The sequence below is a fragment of the Cherax quadricarinatus genome, chromosome 53 (genome assembly GCF_038502225.1).
Source record: "Cherax quadricarinatus isolate ZL_2023a chromosome 53, ASM3850222v1, whole genome shotgun sequence".
NCBI lineage: Eukaryota > Metazoa > Arthropoda > Malacostraca > Decapoda > Parastacidae > Cherax > Cherax quadricarinatus.
This window is the reverse complement of record NC_091344.1, coordinates 20,386,581-20,400,467: the sequence shown is the minus strand read 5'-3', so window position 1 is coordinate 20,400,467 and position 13,887 is coordinate 20,386,581. Positions and strand designations below refer to the sequence as shown.

At 37.1% G+C, this 13,887-nt stretch overlaps 2 protein-coding genes across 15 annotated transcripts in view; one reads left to right on the top strand and one right to left on the bottom strand.

The window, feature by feature from the left end:
• The window catches only part of LOC128706416 (calpain-B), a 62,654-nt gene extending 54,214 nt beyond the window's left edge, over positions 1 to 8,440 (top strand). For all 13 annotated transcript variants that reach the window (XM_070096432.1, XM_070096427.1, XM_070096430.1 and 10 more), the window contains 4 exons: positions 4,618 to 4,782; positions 5,379 to 5,568; positions 7,022 to 7,185; positions 8,105 to 8,440. In XM_070096432.1, coding sequence (XP_069952533.1) covers positions 4,618 to 4,782; positions 5,379 to 5,568; positions 7,022 to 7,185; positions 8,105 to 8,320 — 735 coding nt within the window. In that variant the 3' untranslated portion in view covers positions 8,321 to 8,440. The remainder of the gene's footprint in view (positions 1 to 4,617; positions 4,783 to 5,378; positions 5,569 to 7,021; positions 7,186 to 8,104) is intronic.
• Positions 8,441 to 11,037: 2,597 nt separating this feature from the next.
• Positions 11,038 to 13,887, bottom strand: part of LOC128692355 (uncharacterized) — a 31,710-nt gene continuing 28,860 nt past the window's right edge. For both annotated transcript variants that reach the window (XM_053781492.2, XM_053781493.2), the window contains exons 5-6: positions 13,472 to 13,563; positions 11,038 to 12,611 (exon numbers count right to left, since the gene is read on the bottom strand). In XM_053781492.2, the coding sequence (XP_053637467.1) occupies positions 12,528 to 12,611; positions 13,472 to 13,563 (176 nt within the window). In that variant the 3' untranslated portion in view covers positions 11,038 to 12,527. The remainder of the gene's footprint in view (positions 12,612 to 13,471; positions 13,564 to 13,887) is intronic.

Sequence of the window (13,887 nt, the reverse complement as noted above, 5' to 3'; positions counted from 1 at the left end):
GTGGGGAGGGAAGAGCGAGGAGGAAAGGTTATTGTTTGGAAGGGTAATCCTCCTCCATAGGACTTGATGTATCAAGGCCCTATCCAGAGTTACTTACCTTCTTTGTCTTTTACTGGTGAGATCGGCTATGCGTAAGCCACTTTCATACTTTGCTACGAGTTCTTTCTTGAATTCTATCATGTTTCTCGCCTTCTTTATCAAAGACCTGGCACTCAGAATTTTCTTTGTCCCCATGTTGGCTTATTTAGCAGTTGCACTCAATGGATAATGAGAACCTTCAAAACTAGGGATGCCAAGCCCAAGATCTCTTCAAATCGCTTGTGCTCTCTAGGCTGGAATACTGCTGTACACTAACGGCCCCCTTCAAGGCTGGCAACATTGCAGACCTAGAGAGTTTACAAAGAATTTTCATGGCACATATAGGCATGATAAGGCACCTAAATTACTGGGAATGGTTGAAGGTCCTTGATCTGTATTCCCTGGAATGCAGGCGAGAGAGATACATTATAATATACACTTGGAAGGTCCTGGAGGGATTGCTACCAAACCTGCACATGAAAATCACTCCCTATGAAAGCAAAAGACTCAGCAGGAGATGCAACATTCCCCAATGAAAAGCAGGGGCGCAACAAGTACATCGAGAGACAACACAATAAGTGTCCGGGGACCAAGACTGTTCAACTGCCTCCCAACCTATATAAGGGGGATTACCAATAGACCCCTGGCTGTCTTTAAGAAGGCACTGGACAAGCGCCTAAAGTCGGTACCTGACCAACCGGGCTGTGGTTCATATGTCAACTTGCGTGCGGCCAGAAGTAACAGCCTGGTTGATCAGACCCTGATCCACAGTGAGGCCTGGTCTCAGACGGAGCCGCGGAGGTGTTGACCCCCGAAACAATCTCCAGGTAAATTCCAGGTAATAAGCACAAAAAACAATGGATTATTATGAAATGTTTCAGATGAATACGCGGGATAATGCTCACTCACCGAGAAACAAAAAGCCAGACTGAGTCAGAATGTGTGGGATGCTTTGTGTGGGTGAGGGCTGGCGGACGTGTTTGATACAGCGGACCATTGTCATCTCTATGAAAATCGAGTGAATGTACAAAAACTGGGACAAAATTTCGACAAAAAGAGTCATTGAAAATAGAATTCTACAAAAACCAGGGCATATGAAAACCAAGGTTCCACTGTACAGTGGTCCCTCGCTTTTCGTAGTTCTCGGCAATCGTAAATTTCGCCAATCATAGGGGTATTTTCGTATAAACATGGACTCGCTTTTCATAGGTTGACTCACGAATAGTAGTTCATCCTGGATGCGTACGCACGGTGTGAGCCGGGGCGGCCTCCCTACCCAGCCAGTCTGGCATTGTTTACCAGTGAGTGAAGATCCCCTCAAGTGCTCCTATGAAATATTTCATAATATTCTACTCATTTTAGTGCTTGTAATTACTAAATAAGCTACCATGGCTCCAAAGAAAGCTCCTAGTGCCTAGCCTGTGGTAAAGAAGGTGAGAAATATGTACAGTGACAAAGTCTTTGGCCATTTTCGAGAAGTGATAGAGATGCCAGAAACAGAGCTCTGTCCACAGTTACGTTGCGAGACAGGACTAGAGTGACTCTCAAGGTGGTCCTAGTGGTATTAAGAAACAGAGAAGAGAAGCAACCCCAGAGAAGCAATTGGTACCTGAGGTGTTGCTGGAAGGGGATTCCCCTTCCAAACTGTAAACAATCCATCTCTCTCCTCCTTCAGTCTCCCATACACTAAGAAGAATCTCCAATAAAGGTAAGTGTTATGCTGTTAATGTTTCATTCATCATTTCCCATTGTATTGTTTATGTACTATATGTATATTTCATGTAAAAAATTTTTTTGTTTTAATACTTCTGGGTGTCAGGAACGGATTAATTGTATTTACATTATTTCTTATGGGGAAAATTGATTCGCAAATCGTAAATTTCGTTTATAGTAACGGCTCCAGGAACGGATTAATTACGAAAAACGAGGGACCACTGTATTTCCAAAGTGTTTTCACTTAAGAATTTAAGTGAACAGTACTTAGATCTTGGTGAAGAGTTGTCCCATTTATGGATTTAGAAAATGATTATGATAAAGGGTGGATAGGGGTGCCATGTGGCAGATGTTATAAATGTATGAATTAATAGGCAGGTTATTAAATGCTGTAAAGAGTTTTCATGCAGAGTGTGAGGTGCAGGCTAGGGTATGTAGGAGGGAGAAGGTCTATATCCAAGTGAAAGTAGGACTTGGACAGGAATGTGTGATGTTACCATAGTTGTTTAGCATATTTATAGATGGCGGGTTTTGAAAGAAGTGAATAAGTGAATGCTAGGGCATTAGAAAGGATTGTAGAATTGAAAGGTGTTGTATCTTATAAAAAATGGGAGTTATCTCAGTTGCTCTTTGTTGATGACACAGTACACAACTAACCTCCGCATAAGAGACTGAATCTTATGATGACGTTTCGGCCCAACTTGGACCATTAACTAGTCACACTGATGACACAGTTCCTTTAGGGGATTCTGAAGAAAAGTTACAAAGGTTGGTAGACAAATTTGGGTAGGTATGTAAAACAAGGAAATTAAAAGTGAATGTAGAAAATAACAAGGTGATGAGGGCACCAAAAAAGTCTAGGCAATTGATAGATTGAATATTAGATTGGAGGGAGTATGGAGAAAGTAGATGTATTTAAATATTGGGGAGTGGACATGTCAGTAAATTGGGGGGGGGGGGGGTGGAATGTAGGTAGTATGTTGAAGAATTTGTGGAAAGAAGTTTACCTATGGAGGTACAAAAAGAGAATGTACCAACACTTTTATATGGATGTGAGGCATGGATTTTGAATGCTGCAGTGAGGAGGAGGCTAGAGGCAGTGGAGATGTTATGTAAGAGCAATGTATGGTGTGAATATCATACAGAGAATTCAGAGCGGAGAAATTGAAAAGTGATGCGAGGTCACCAAAGGGTTCAGGAGGGGTTATTAAGGTGGTTTGGGTATGTAGAGAGGATGAAGAGAGATAGGTTGACTGAGAGGGTGTATAAATCTGAGGTGGAAGGTAGAAGAGGTAGGGGTTGTTCCAGGAAAGGTTGAATGGAGGTGATGAAAGAGATTTCGAATTTTATGGGCTTAATATCCAGCAGGATTGTGTGAGCATGTTAAATAGGTGTCAGTAAACAAGTTGTTCTTAATGGACATGCTGTTGAAGTGTAAACAAAGTAACTTATGGAGGGATTCAGGGAAACCGGTTAACCAGACTTAAGTCCAGGAGATGGGAATAGCAGTGCCTGCACTCTGAAGGAAGGCTAAGGAGTTTACAGTTGGAGGGTATAATCTAGATTGAGTCTGCACACTTCTGGGAAACAGCTGTATTTCCTTTCTGCCAGCCATCTTTAGTGGAATCTAGGTTGATAGGAATCTGTGGCATTTGCATGAATGAAGTTTTCTAGGTGAACTTGTAACTAAACAGTATTGACTTCTCTCTCTGCCTCTAGATGTACTTTCATCATGAGACAAGATTGTTTTTGTTATAATAAAAAGTGCAAAACCTGTATGGGTCCTTGAGCACTACATGAGAGAGAATTTTGAACAGGCCACATTGTTTACAGTACAGGTTTTCCCTTACTTTATGCAAATTCACTATGCAATTTCCCATTTGTATCAGTAATTCCTTATATGCAATATACTTTTGCCACATGTGATCTATGCAATTTGCAAAGCACATTTGAGATTTTTTATGGTGCAGTATTAAGAGTTGATGTCCTGATTGAGTTTAGTACAGCTAGCAAAGGCCTTGAATACATTTATAGCATAGAGTGATGGACACTTGTATATTAACATTAACAACTAAAGTATGATGTACTTGTAGGAGCAAACAGTTTATCTGGAGAGTTTTCAGGTGGCACACTGGCTATTGTGTCATGACCAGATTTATAGGGATCTGAATCAGATAACCACTTGGCTCTAAGTGAACTGCAGATAATCATGACTTAGATTATTTTTTTAACTCCCTTATTCATAGGTTCAATACAGTATTTATTTATAGCATAATCCAAACTCTTCTTACTACTTGTCATTAACTTGAAATGAAATCTAGAGTACTTGAGGGACCTCCATATTGTGAGCATTAGGTGATTTGTAGCACAGATTACCAAGCAATTGACTCAGAACCACAAGGTTCTGGGTTCCAGTCCATAGGGAAAGTGAGGTGTATGGGTTAGATTTCTTACACTGCTGCCCTTGCTCACCTAGCAGTAGGTAAATAACTGGGTGCTAGTCAACTGTTATGGATTGTATCTAGAGTGATCAAATACCTCAGGGTTTCTGTTCTTGACATGAGTAAAATATACAGTATAACATGTTGTACATGTACTTTGCATACATATACATGTACTGTACAGTGAAAAAATTAGTCCAAAGACAGTACGTATTTATATGCTCTATATTTTCCACTAAGCTTTATCATTCGTCTGGGTGTAGAGACTTAAATAATATGAAGATATTACTCATTAATAAGGAAATTAATGATACATCACAGTAATTGAAATTTTATATAAATTGCTATACAATTCCTGTAGATACAGGTTTTTTATTCATTTTAGGGCAAGGCTGAGTTAATTCGTCTGCATAATCCATGGGGTAATGAAACAGAATGGAAAGGGTCCTGGAGTGATAAATCCCCAGAGTGGGCTACCATCACTGAAGAGGAAAAGAAACGTCTTGGACTCACCTTCGATGATGATGGAGAGTTCTGGATGAGTTTCCAGGTATGTATTATTAATAAAATTGTGTTAATTTATATTTGTAGAACATTAGTTCATATACAAGTACCATCTGACTTACAACCTGCTCAAAATACAACCACTCATACTTACGACCGTACATCTGGCAGCAGGGCTGGGCGGGCCAATGCATACCACTGTACAACAGTTGACCGCTACTCGCGACCAACACACCATCTCAGGAGAGCTCTCACATCACTAAGGCAGCATCACTTTGAGTTATCTTGCCCTATCAGCAGCATCATACTGTATTAACTGTGATGTTGATATACAGTAGTACATTTAGTAAAAAGTAACATAGGATACTATGTAGGTAGTACTTTATATAGGAAAGGTTTGATATTATGCCCTACCCAGTATGTTGGCAATTTTCTAAGGTTCAACTTGCATCCATTTTGACTTATAACCAGTTGGTCAGAACCAAGCTCGGTTGTAAGTCGGATGGTACTTGTAATTCCTTTGTACCTCTGTGTAGTATTTGTGTAAATATTATATGGTAATTGTTTAGATAGTATACAACTAACAGTACACAGTACCCTCTTATAATTACTAAATAATCACTTGTTGCTTTTAACATGCAGGATTTTGTTAAGAACTTCACAACTGTTGAAGTTTGTGATGTTACCCCAGAAGTCTTTGATCATAATAGTTTTGATGAGGAAAATGGTAATGAAAATCAAGTGGACCAAGTACAGAAGAGATGGCAGATGATGATATACGAAGGTGCTTGGGCCTCCCACCATAGTGCAGGAGGTTGCAGAAACTTTATTAGTAAGTTATTTAAGCAGTTTAAAAATCATTGACATAATTTTTTGTATAAAGGAATTGTGGCATGCAGACAAATAGCAGAAAGTAATCTTGATAGTTATCAGGTATTGTAAGTTTTCAGGTAATGCACAAAGAAAGTAGCTATCTTGATAAATTGCAATGAGTAATACTGTTGCCCATGGGTGTGTGTGTTAGGAATATTTAAGCAAATGTGCATAAAGCAGTTGCCATATTTTGGTAGTTTTCCGGTATTACTATTGCCCATAAAGGTATGTGTGGGGAAAATTTTATTAAACACATCTAAAACTGTGACAGGTTTATTAAATGACAGCACACCATATTTAATTAAAGATACAAGATTCACATAGGTGCATCATTAGCTGAACAGTTACAGTTCACAGCTAGTGCAATATTCTTCAGCAGCCAGTGAACACTTTCTAACACCAAATGAATTACAACACCATATCAATCAGTATTGCACAATTTAAGAGCACTTCATTGCTCTGTCACCTCATTACATGACACTAAACTGTTCTCTTTACTGTGTTTCATTACTTAACATTTACAAAATGGGATGGCATTCAACATCACAGCTTCTTGTTCCCTTGTTGACATATTCTAAATAGATTGAGGAAATGGTATGGTGATACCGAGAAGATGTGGAAAAAGACACTAATGTACAGTTCAGAACATCTAATAAATGTCCTGAACTGTACATAAGTGTCTTTTTCCACATCTAAATAGATTGCCTAGTGATTTATGTCAACAAGGGGACAAGAAACTGTGACGTTGAATGCCATCCCATTTTGTAAACGGAGTCAAAATTAGAAGGGGTCAGAATGAACAGAGTAGTATAGTAATGAGAGAACAGTAAGGTGCTATTAAGCAATGAGACACAGTAAAGAGAACAGTGAAGTGTCATGTAATGAGGTGACAGAGCAATGAAGTGTGATACTGATCAATATAGTGTTGTAAGTCATTTGATGTTAGAAAGTGTTCACTGGCTGTTGAAGAATATTGTACTGTACTCTGAATTGTGACTCTTCAGCTAATGATGCATATAAATGAATCTTTTATCTATTAAATATGGTGCATTGTCATTTAATAAACCTGTCACATGTTTTAAATAATAAGATCTCTTAGCATAAACAGAAAATAAGAGGCTATAGACTTAAGAAAGAAGAGAGGCTGTACGGATACCGTACTAGAAAAGCCTGCAGAGTGGTAAAACAGAATGGGCTACAAAAGGAGATAGTTTACCTGGAGGGTGATAAATCCATTTTAAATTTTAAGAAATGTGATAGATTTAAGTGCTAAAGATGAGGCATCTCAGCTCTACTTCCTTGGAGCATTTTCCAGGGCTGAAACTCATCCACACATACCCATGAGCCACCAGTTGTAATTCACTCATATTTTCAGTTGTTCATTTGTCACTAGCCAGCCACTCATTTTTCAGATACATTTGCAAGCAACCCACAGTACTCGGTCCAGTTGGAGGATCCAGATGTTGATGATGATGATGACCTCTGTACTATAGTTGTCTCCCTCATGCAGAAGAATGTTAGGCAGCTGAAACGTTATGGAGTTGACTATGTCCCAATTGGCTTCACTATATATAAGGTTTGTAAAAGTAACAATTGCCCAGTATAGTAGTAGTGAAAATGCTATTGAAAGTAGTATTTATATTCGAGTTTTTCATATTCTAATGAAAACAGGTCACTTGTTCATAACATTGCTAAATGCAACATTTTTTAGGTCTTTTTCAATTTTCTGTTTTCCTTCTCTCTCTTGTCTTCTTTACCCACACTGAAACAATTACATAAGCTAATTCCTTGAAGCGAGAGCCTTTATCAGCATTATGGAACCTCCCTTGAGGGGTTCATGTTGTTGCTCTTGATATAAATTATTACTACTTATAATCAAAAAGAAGTGCTGAACTTAAGAGCAAGAATTGATGCAGGATCAAAGGATAAATGTGAGGAGTGCTAAAGGAAGGATTATCAAAGTTTGTGTAATAAATTGGTTGCTGTCAATAAGTCAGAGGAGTCATCACCTTGAACTGAATGATTGTCAGGGATATTGGTCTCTAGAATAGTGTTCAAATGTGTCTCCCTTGAATGTTGGGAGTACATTAGCCAAGTTCCATTGTAGTAAATATTTTATGGATACATACTGCATTATTTGTGTGTGATATTTTGGAACTTACTGGAAGTTACACAAAAAATGTAAGTTTTAGGGAAATTGAAGAATGAATGCATGGAAAGGAGTGGAGTGTACAGTACATAGAAATGGGATAGAAAGATAATTTAATACTAAGCAGAAGGCTAGAATGATGGTGCATTTAGGTCAGTGCTAGTAATAGAGGAATAATATAAATACAAGAATAGAGGTTTAGCTCTTGTCACCTTGCAGCCCAATGTATTAGCTATGAACTGTTTAATAAATAACATTAGAGCATGGGTTCCATACCCCCAGCAAGGTAGCCAGATGAAGGGGCCATCAGGTGCACGATAATTATCATCAGCTTTTCTTCACACAGCTACCGCCAGACATGCAACCAGAACAAAAGCTCGACACAGAGTTCTTCAAGTATAATCCCAGCATTGCCAAGGTGCCATTCTTCCTTAATTCTCGTGAGGTTACCACTAGGTTCCGTTTCCCTCCTGGTACTTATGTTATCATTCCCTCTACTTTTGAGCCTGAAATGACTGGAGAGTTCCTCCTCCGGATCTTTACCGAGGCGAAGAGAAAATAATTTTTGCAATAGCTTTATCAGGTCGTTACAGTACTGATTGACATGTGAATTTAGTGGGGGGTTTTCAAATACAGAAAAAAAAAAATTCGAGCCATAATTTTAGATCACTGGAACAGAAATGGACACCACCACCCTAGTAAATTACCCAAGTCCTTCACATGGTTTTTACATATGTATATAGTTTTATATCGAGTACATATAAGCATTTTTTTTTTCCCCAACATGCTGGCCGTGTCCCACCAAGGCAGGGCGACTTGAAAAAAGAAACACTTTCACCCTTATTTGCACTATCACTGTCTTACCAGAGGCAAGTTATGACAAGATCTTGTGCTGTTGTCCATCATTAATCAAATAAAATGCTAAACCCTTAAGTGTCATACAGCGCTGGCATGCTGTTTAATGGTAGAGAATGGAGCAAAACAGAATGACTTCAAGAGTGTATCAGTCTGTAGTGGAAGGAAGGCGGGGTAGGGGTCGGCCTAGGAAAGGTTGGAGGGAGTGAGTTAAGGAGGTTTTGTGTGTGAGGGGCTTGGACTTCCAGCAGGCATGCGTGAGCGTGTTTGATAGGAGTGAATGGAGACAAATGGTTTTTAATACTTGACGTGCTGTTGGAGTGTGAGCAAAGTAACATTTATGAAGGGATTCAGGGAAACCGGCAGGCCAGACTCGAGTCCTGGAGATGGGAAGTACAGTGCCTGCACTCTGAAGGAGGAGTGTTAAAAACTGTAGTGTAAAGCACCCTTCTGGCAAGACAGTGATGGAGTGAATGATGGTGAAAGTTTTTCTTTTTCAGGCCACCCTGCCTTGGTGGGAATCGGCAAGTGTGTTAATAAATAAAAAAAATAGTAAATAACCAAAACTAAAGTGGACTCTGTTAGAACTAAGGTTTTCGAGGACTACTTTTAACCAATAAAATTGATAGGTTCTATTTAAATTGTAATAATGAGTAAACGTATTTAGTTAAAAAAAAAAAAATAACACCATATGTCTTCCACCTAGGCAGGGTGACCCAAGAATTTTTTTTTTTTTTTTTTTTTCATTGAACTGGTTGTATCCCACCAAGACAGGGTAACCTAAAAAGAAATGAAAGTTTCTTTTTAAATTTAGTATTGTATACAGTAGTAGTAGTAGTTACTAGCCTCTTACTCTTGGCATTTTAGTCACCCCTTATGACACACATGGCTTTGGCCTTAGAGGAAGAATTCTGTTCCACTTCCACATGGAATTAATTAATATAGGCATGTAAAAGTGACAAGTGATTATTACACACAGTACAATGTAGGCAGAATGGCAACAAGTGATTGCATTTATCTAGGATAAGCCAACAAAGTCATATAGAATTTTTTTTTTTTTTTTTAAGTCTTTGATATTGTCTCTGCCTCTCATTCCAAGCCTCTGTCTGTCCAATAGTAATTGTAACTTGGATAAATTATTAATCAGAACTAAGTGCTAAACCCACAAGTCATACAGTGCTGCAGGGTAGGGTAAACTGGATAAAGTAAAATTTCATGGTATTTGCTTTGTGCCAAACCCAAATGTCTTTCACATGCAACTGTCTAGTGAATATGTATTATTTAACCTTAGATTACAAATACTGTAATTTTTATAAAAGGCTTGGAGTGTATCAATAACAAACTTGAATATTGCTGTGCAATAACTATTATTTTAAATTACCTTTAGGATTACATACAATATAATTGTGTGTATTGTGCCAAATTCTTACTGCTTCCTAGTCTCTGGAATGTACTTGTATGTAAAGTACTACATTTTACCACCCACATTTTGTTAAATTTAGACTTGGGTAGCATTTACTTGTCTATAGATGTGTATACTAGTTTTGCTATTTAAAAAGACATAAGCCACAATTTACTGCAGTACTTTACACACTAATACTGTCATCCCTCATGTAGGGATGAAAATAAAAACTATATATATACAATGAGTAATGCTTTACACACTTCTCAATGTATTATATAATTATTATAATCATGTGGAAGCACTAAACCCATAGGATTATACAGCACCTGTGGGGAATGGAAGGTATTCAGGCTTAATTCGGGGAACTGGAGCACAGACCTAATTCCCTAGATCAAGAGCCCCTCACCATCAAGGAACTTCTCAATGTAAATTTAATTTTGTGGACATTAGTTTGCTAGAATTAACACTGTTGAGTGCACAAGGATCATTGAGGCAGCAGTTCTGTATAATCACATGCAGATTAAATTCTCTATACATAGTGAGAAATAGACACCTCATGTATATACTGTTTCGTTTATCAGGAAAAGGTGTCTTACATGGACCTAAGATGACCTGTGCCAATGCATTGAGCATGTGAACTGCACATGTAGAAATGTTATGTACATAAAGTAACATTGATTTAACACTTGTATTTTGTGTGTAGATATATGCTGTATATATCTACATACTAGTGCCTTGAATGTAACTGCAGAATTTTAAAATATCACTTTAGTAGAAATGAGTGTATAGACATTTATAAATATTGTTTAATGAAAGTTAAAACCACCCTATGCTTAAAATTGTAAATACAGTGAATCTGTTTTTGTAAAGTATCATTTGGAACCATAAACATTGTAAAAGAGCATTGTTACTATTTCATATGTGCACATTTATTTTTCAGGAGTGAGAATGTATCTTTAAATTACCTTGACTCGCCTTTTTTTTTTTTTCAGGTTAAAAGATTGGTATGAAATAAAATATTTAATAAAAATCATTTAATGCATTGTTCTGGTTGTTACTCGAGCCAAGAAAGGTATCCCACGAACTTACTTATCCCCCTGTACCTCGTAGCATGCAAAATGAACAATCCTGAGTGTGGCACAAGTTTCTTATGCTGTTAAATATACCAACCAGCACTGAAAATTTTTAAGCCAATCAAAAGAGCCATTTACTAATTATTGCATGGAAACATTATCCCAATTTCTTCAGTATAAAGGCAAATTGGCACCTACATAGCCAAAAATCCAATCCAAACCTTCCTTTAATTACAATAAGATAATCCAGTTTTGAAAGTTTAAAGCTTGTCAGAGAAGGCATTTTAGTTGCTATACAGACCAATATCATAATTAGTAAATTAAAGTAAAAAAAAATCATTATTTGAATAAAATAGTCAAATTAGAGTTGACACAGCCTAACAATACGAACCTTCCTTTTAGAAAAATACACTAGCACTTGTATGTTCGAAGTCACTCAGAAAAAACTTGCATTATCAGTGTTAAAGGACTGAAGCTGAAGTTGATCAGAAGAGGCATCTGCAAATTATCACATGAAAACTAGTACAATTTGAAATTAGCAACAGACTGATGTGGACTCTTGTATATTGTAGAGTACGTAACACTTTAGTGGCACCTCTGCTCATCCACCTGCAGTACAACACTCACCATAAAAATAATAAAAACACTAAATCCAAAGTGACAAGACATTCAGTAGCATTATAAAAGAAAATTAAACTATGAATTTTTAGTTTTCTCATACAACTAAAATAAAATATATAAAGTTGTTTAAGAATTTATTAAGGTGTTTATTCTACTTCAGTAACATGCATTAATCTTGTCATAAAACAATATTATTATTATAATCAAAAAGAAGCGCTAAGCCACAAGGGCTATACAGCGCATAAAACAATAGATTTAAATGTTTTATATTACAGTACATTTTTTAATTATGGTATATACATATTTTATTTTACCATTTTTATGTTTTATATGGAAACTAAGATTAGTTGAAAACTGTGATTCAGTTATAAAACATGTTAAATTGCAAATTATTGAGCCCAAGTGGTCTTAAGCATGATACTGTATTTAAAAACAAAGTTCTACAGTGTAATATTTACAATACAATAACATTAACAATAAAAGGAAAAATTAAAATTATTTTTAACCGATGTTTCACAAAATTATGCAAATCCAATACATGAAAGACTGGGTTATGAATCTTTGCATTGCAAATATCATTTTCTGCCATGCATAGTGTTAGCTAAATTCTAGTCATACTTAACAGACTGATCAGCTACACAGCCATTCATAACAGTAACGTTTAAGCAAAAATTGTTTGCACTTTTTTTTTTTTGCAAAAACATTGTGTAACTAAATTTGGAAAATTAACGATATTTGTGACATTCTCCTCGTAAGTGAATTTACTCATACTATTTTTTGGTATATGTTCTGCTGTTTATGGCACTACTAAGAAGTCAGCAACATCTGTCTCTCTCCAGCACAGGCTTTTCATTTAAGTTTATGTTTGATGATGCACTTTGGTTCCATTCATCTTTACCCTAGAAATACAGTAATATAATCAGATTAGTATTATATCTCAGTAGTATTGTCTTTCCAATTATTCAATAACTAGTTATATGTTACATTTCAAGTTCATTCTACTAACTAGTGACTGGCACTTTTAACTCCAAGGGCTGTCTCCCACCAAGGCAGGGTGACCCAGAGGAAAGAAACTCATCATTCATACAATCAATGTCTTTCTAAAAATGTGGTGAAATCACAATTCAGATTACCATCTAATTGCAGCATCACTGCCCTTGCTTCAGAGTGCAGGCACTGCCCTTCCCACCTCCAAGACAAGTCCAACTAATTGGTTTCCCAATATCTCTTGCTAAACCTAACTCTGCTCACACTCCAATTTGTCAGACTATCCCTTTCCATCCTCTCTACATGACCAGACTGCCTCAACAACTCCCCCTCAGTCCTCTGAATTATACCCTTGGCAACCACACATTGCCTTTTAATTTCTGTGCTCCAAATTCTCTACATATTCACCACACATTGTTCTCAAAAATGATCTAGCCTCCTCCTCACTGCAGCATTCAAAACCCATGACTCGCACCCATATAAAAGTGCTGGCACCACTATACCCTGGTATATTCCCCTTCTGGACTCCACAGATGAATTTTTTCCACAGATTCCTTAACATACCACTCACATTTTTCTCTTCATCTATTCTGTGGTTCACCTTGTCTTTTATAGACATCTACCGATGTGCCCACTCCTGAACATCTATGTCCACTTCCTCGATATTCCCTCCATCCAAAATATGAACAGCCTGGCTCGGCAACCTGCTAGTTAAGGTTAACACTGCCAGTAATGAGAAAGTTCAATGAATGTTAAACTTCAATCTACTTACATCAGCTGAATATATTCTAAGAGTCGAGTTCTCATCATTTTCTGCCTGTTTAACCATCTCAGTAGCCACTATGTTAAACATATCCTGCACTCCTGCAAGAGAAAGGTTTCATGCACTAGGCATTTTAAGCTACTCTAGAAATATAAAATAATTAGAAATAAGAGAATGAAAGCAAATATCAGTGCAATGAGTACCAGGTACTGTAATTTTACAATTTATTTTCTATAGTTAAGCCATAGACTGACAAGCCTCCAATGATAATGGAAGAGTGTACCAAGGAAATTTTTTGAGCTAGCCTCTTAAAGTCTTCGAAGCCAGGTTTACACATTTTGTTTACTTAATGTTAAGAGTTTCTATGGTCTGCTAATTGAATGAAGGTGTATACTTTGAGTTGTGACCATTTCCAAGTAGATTAG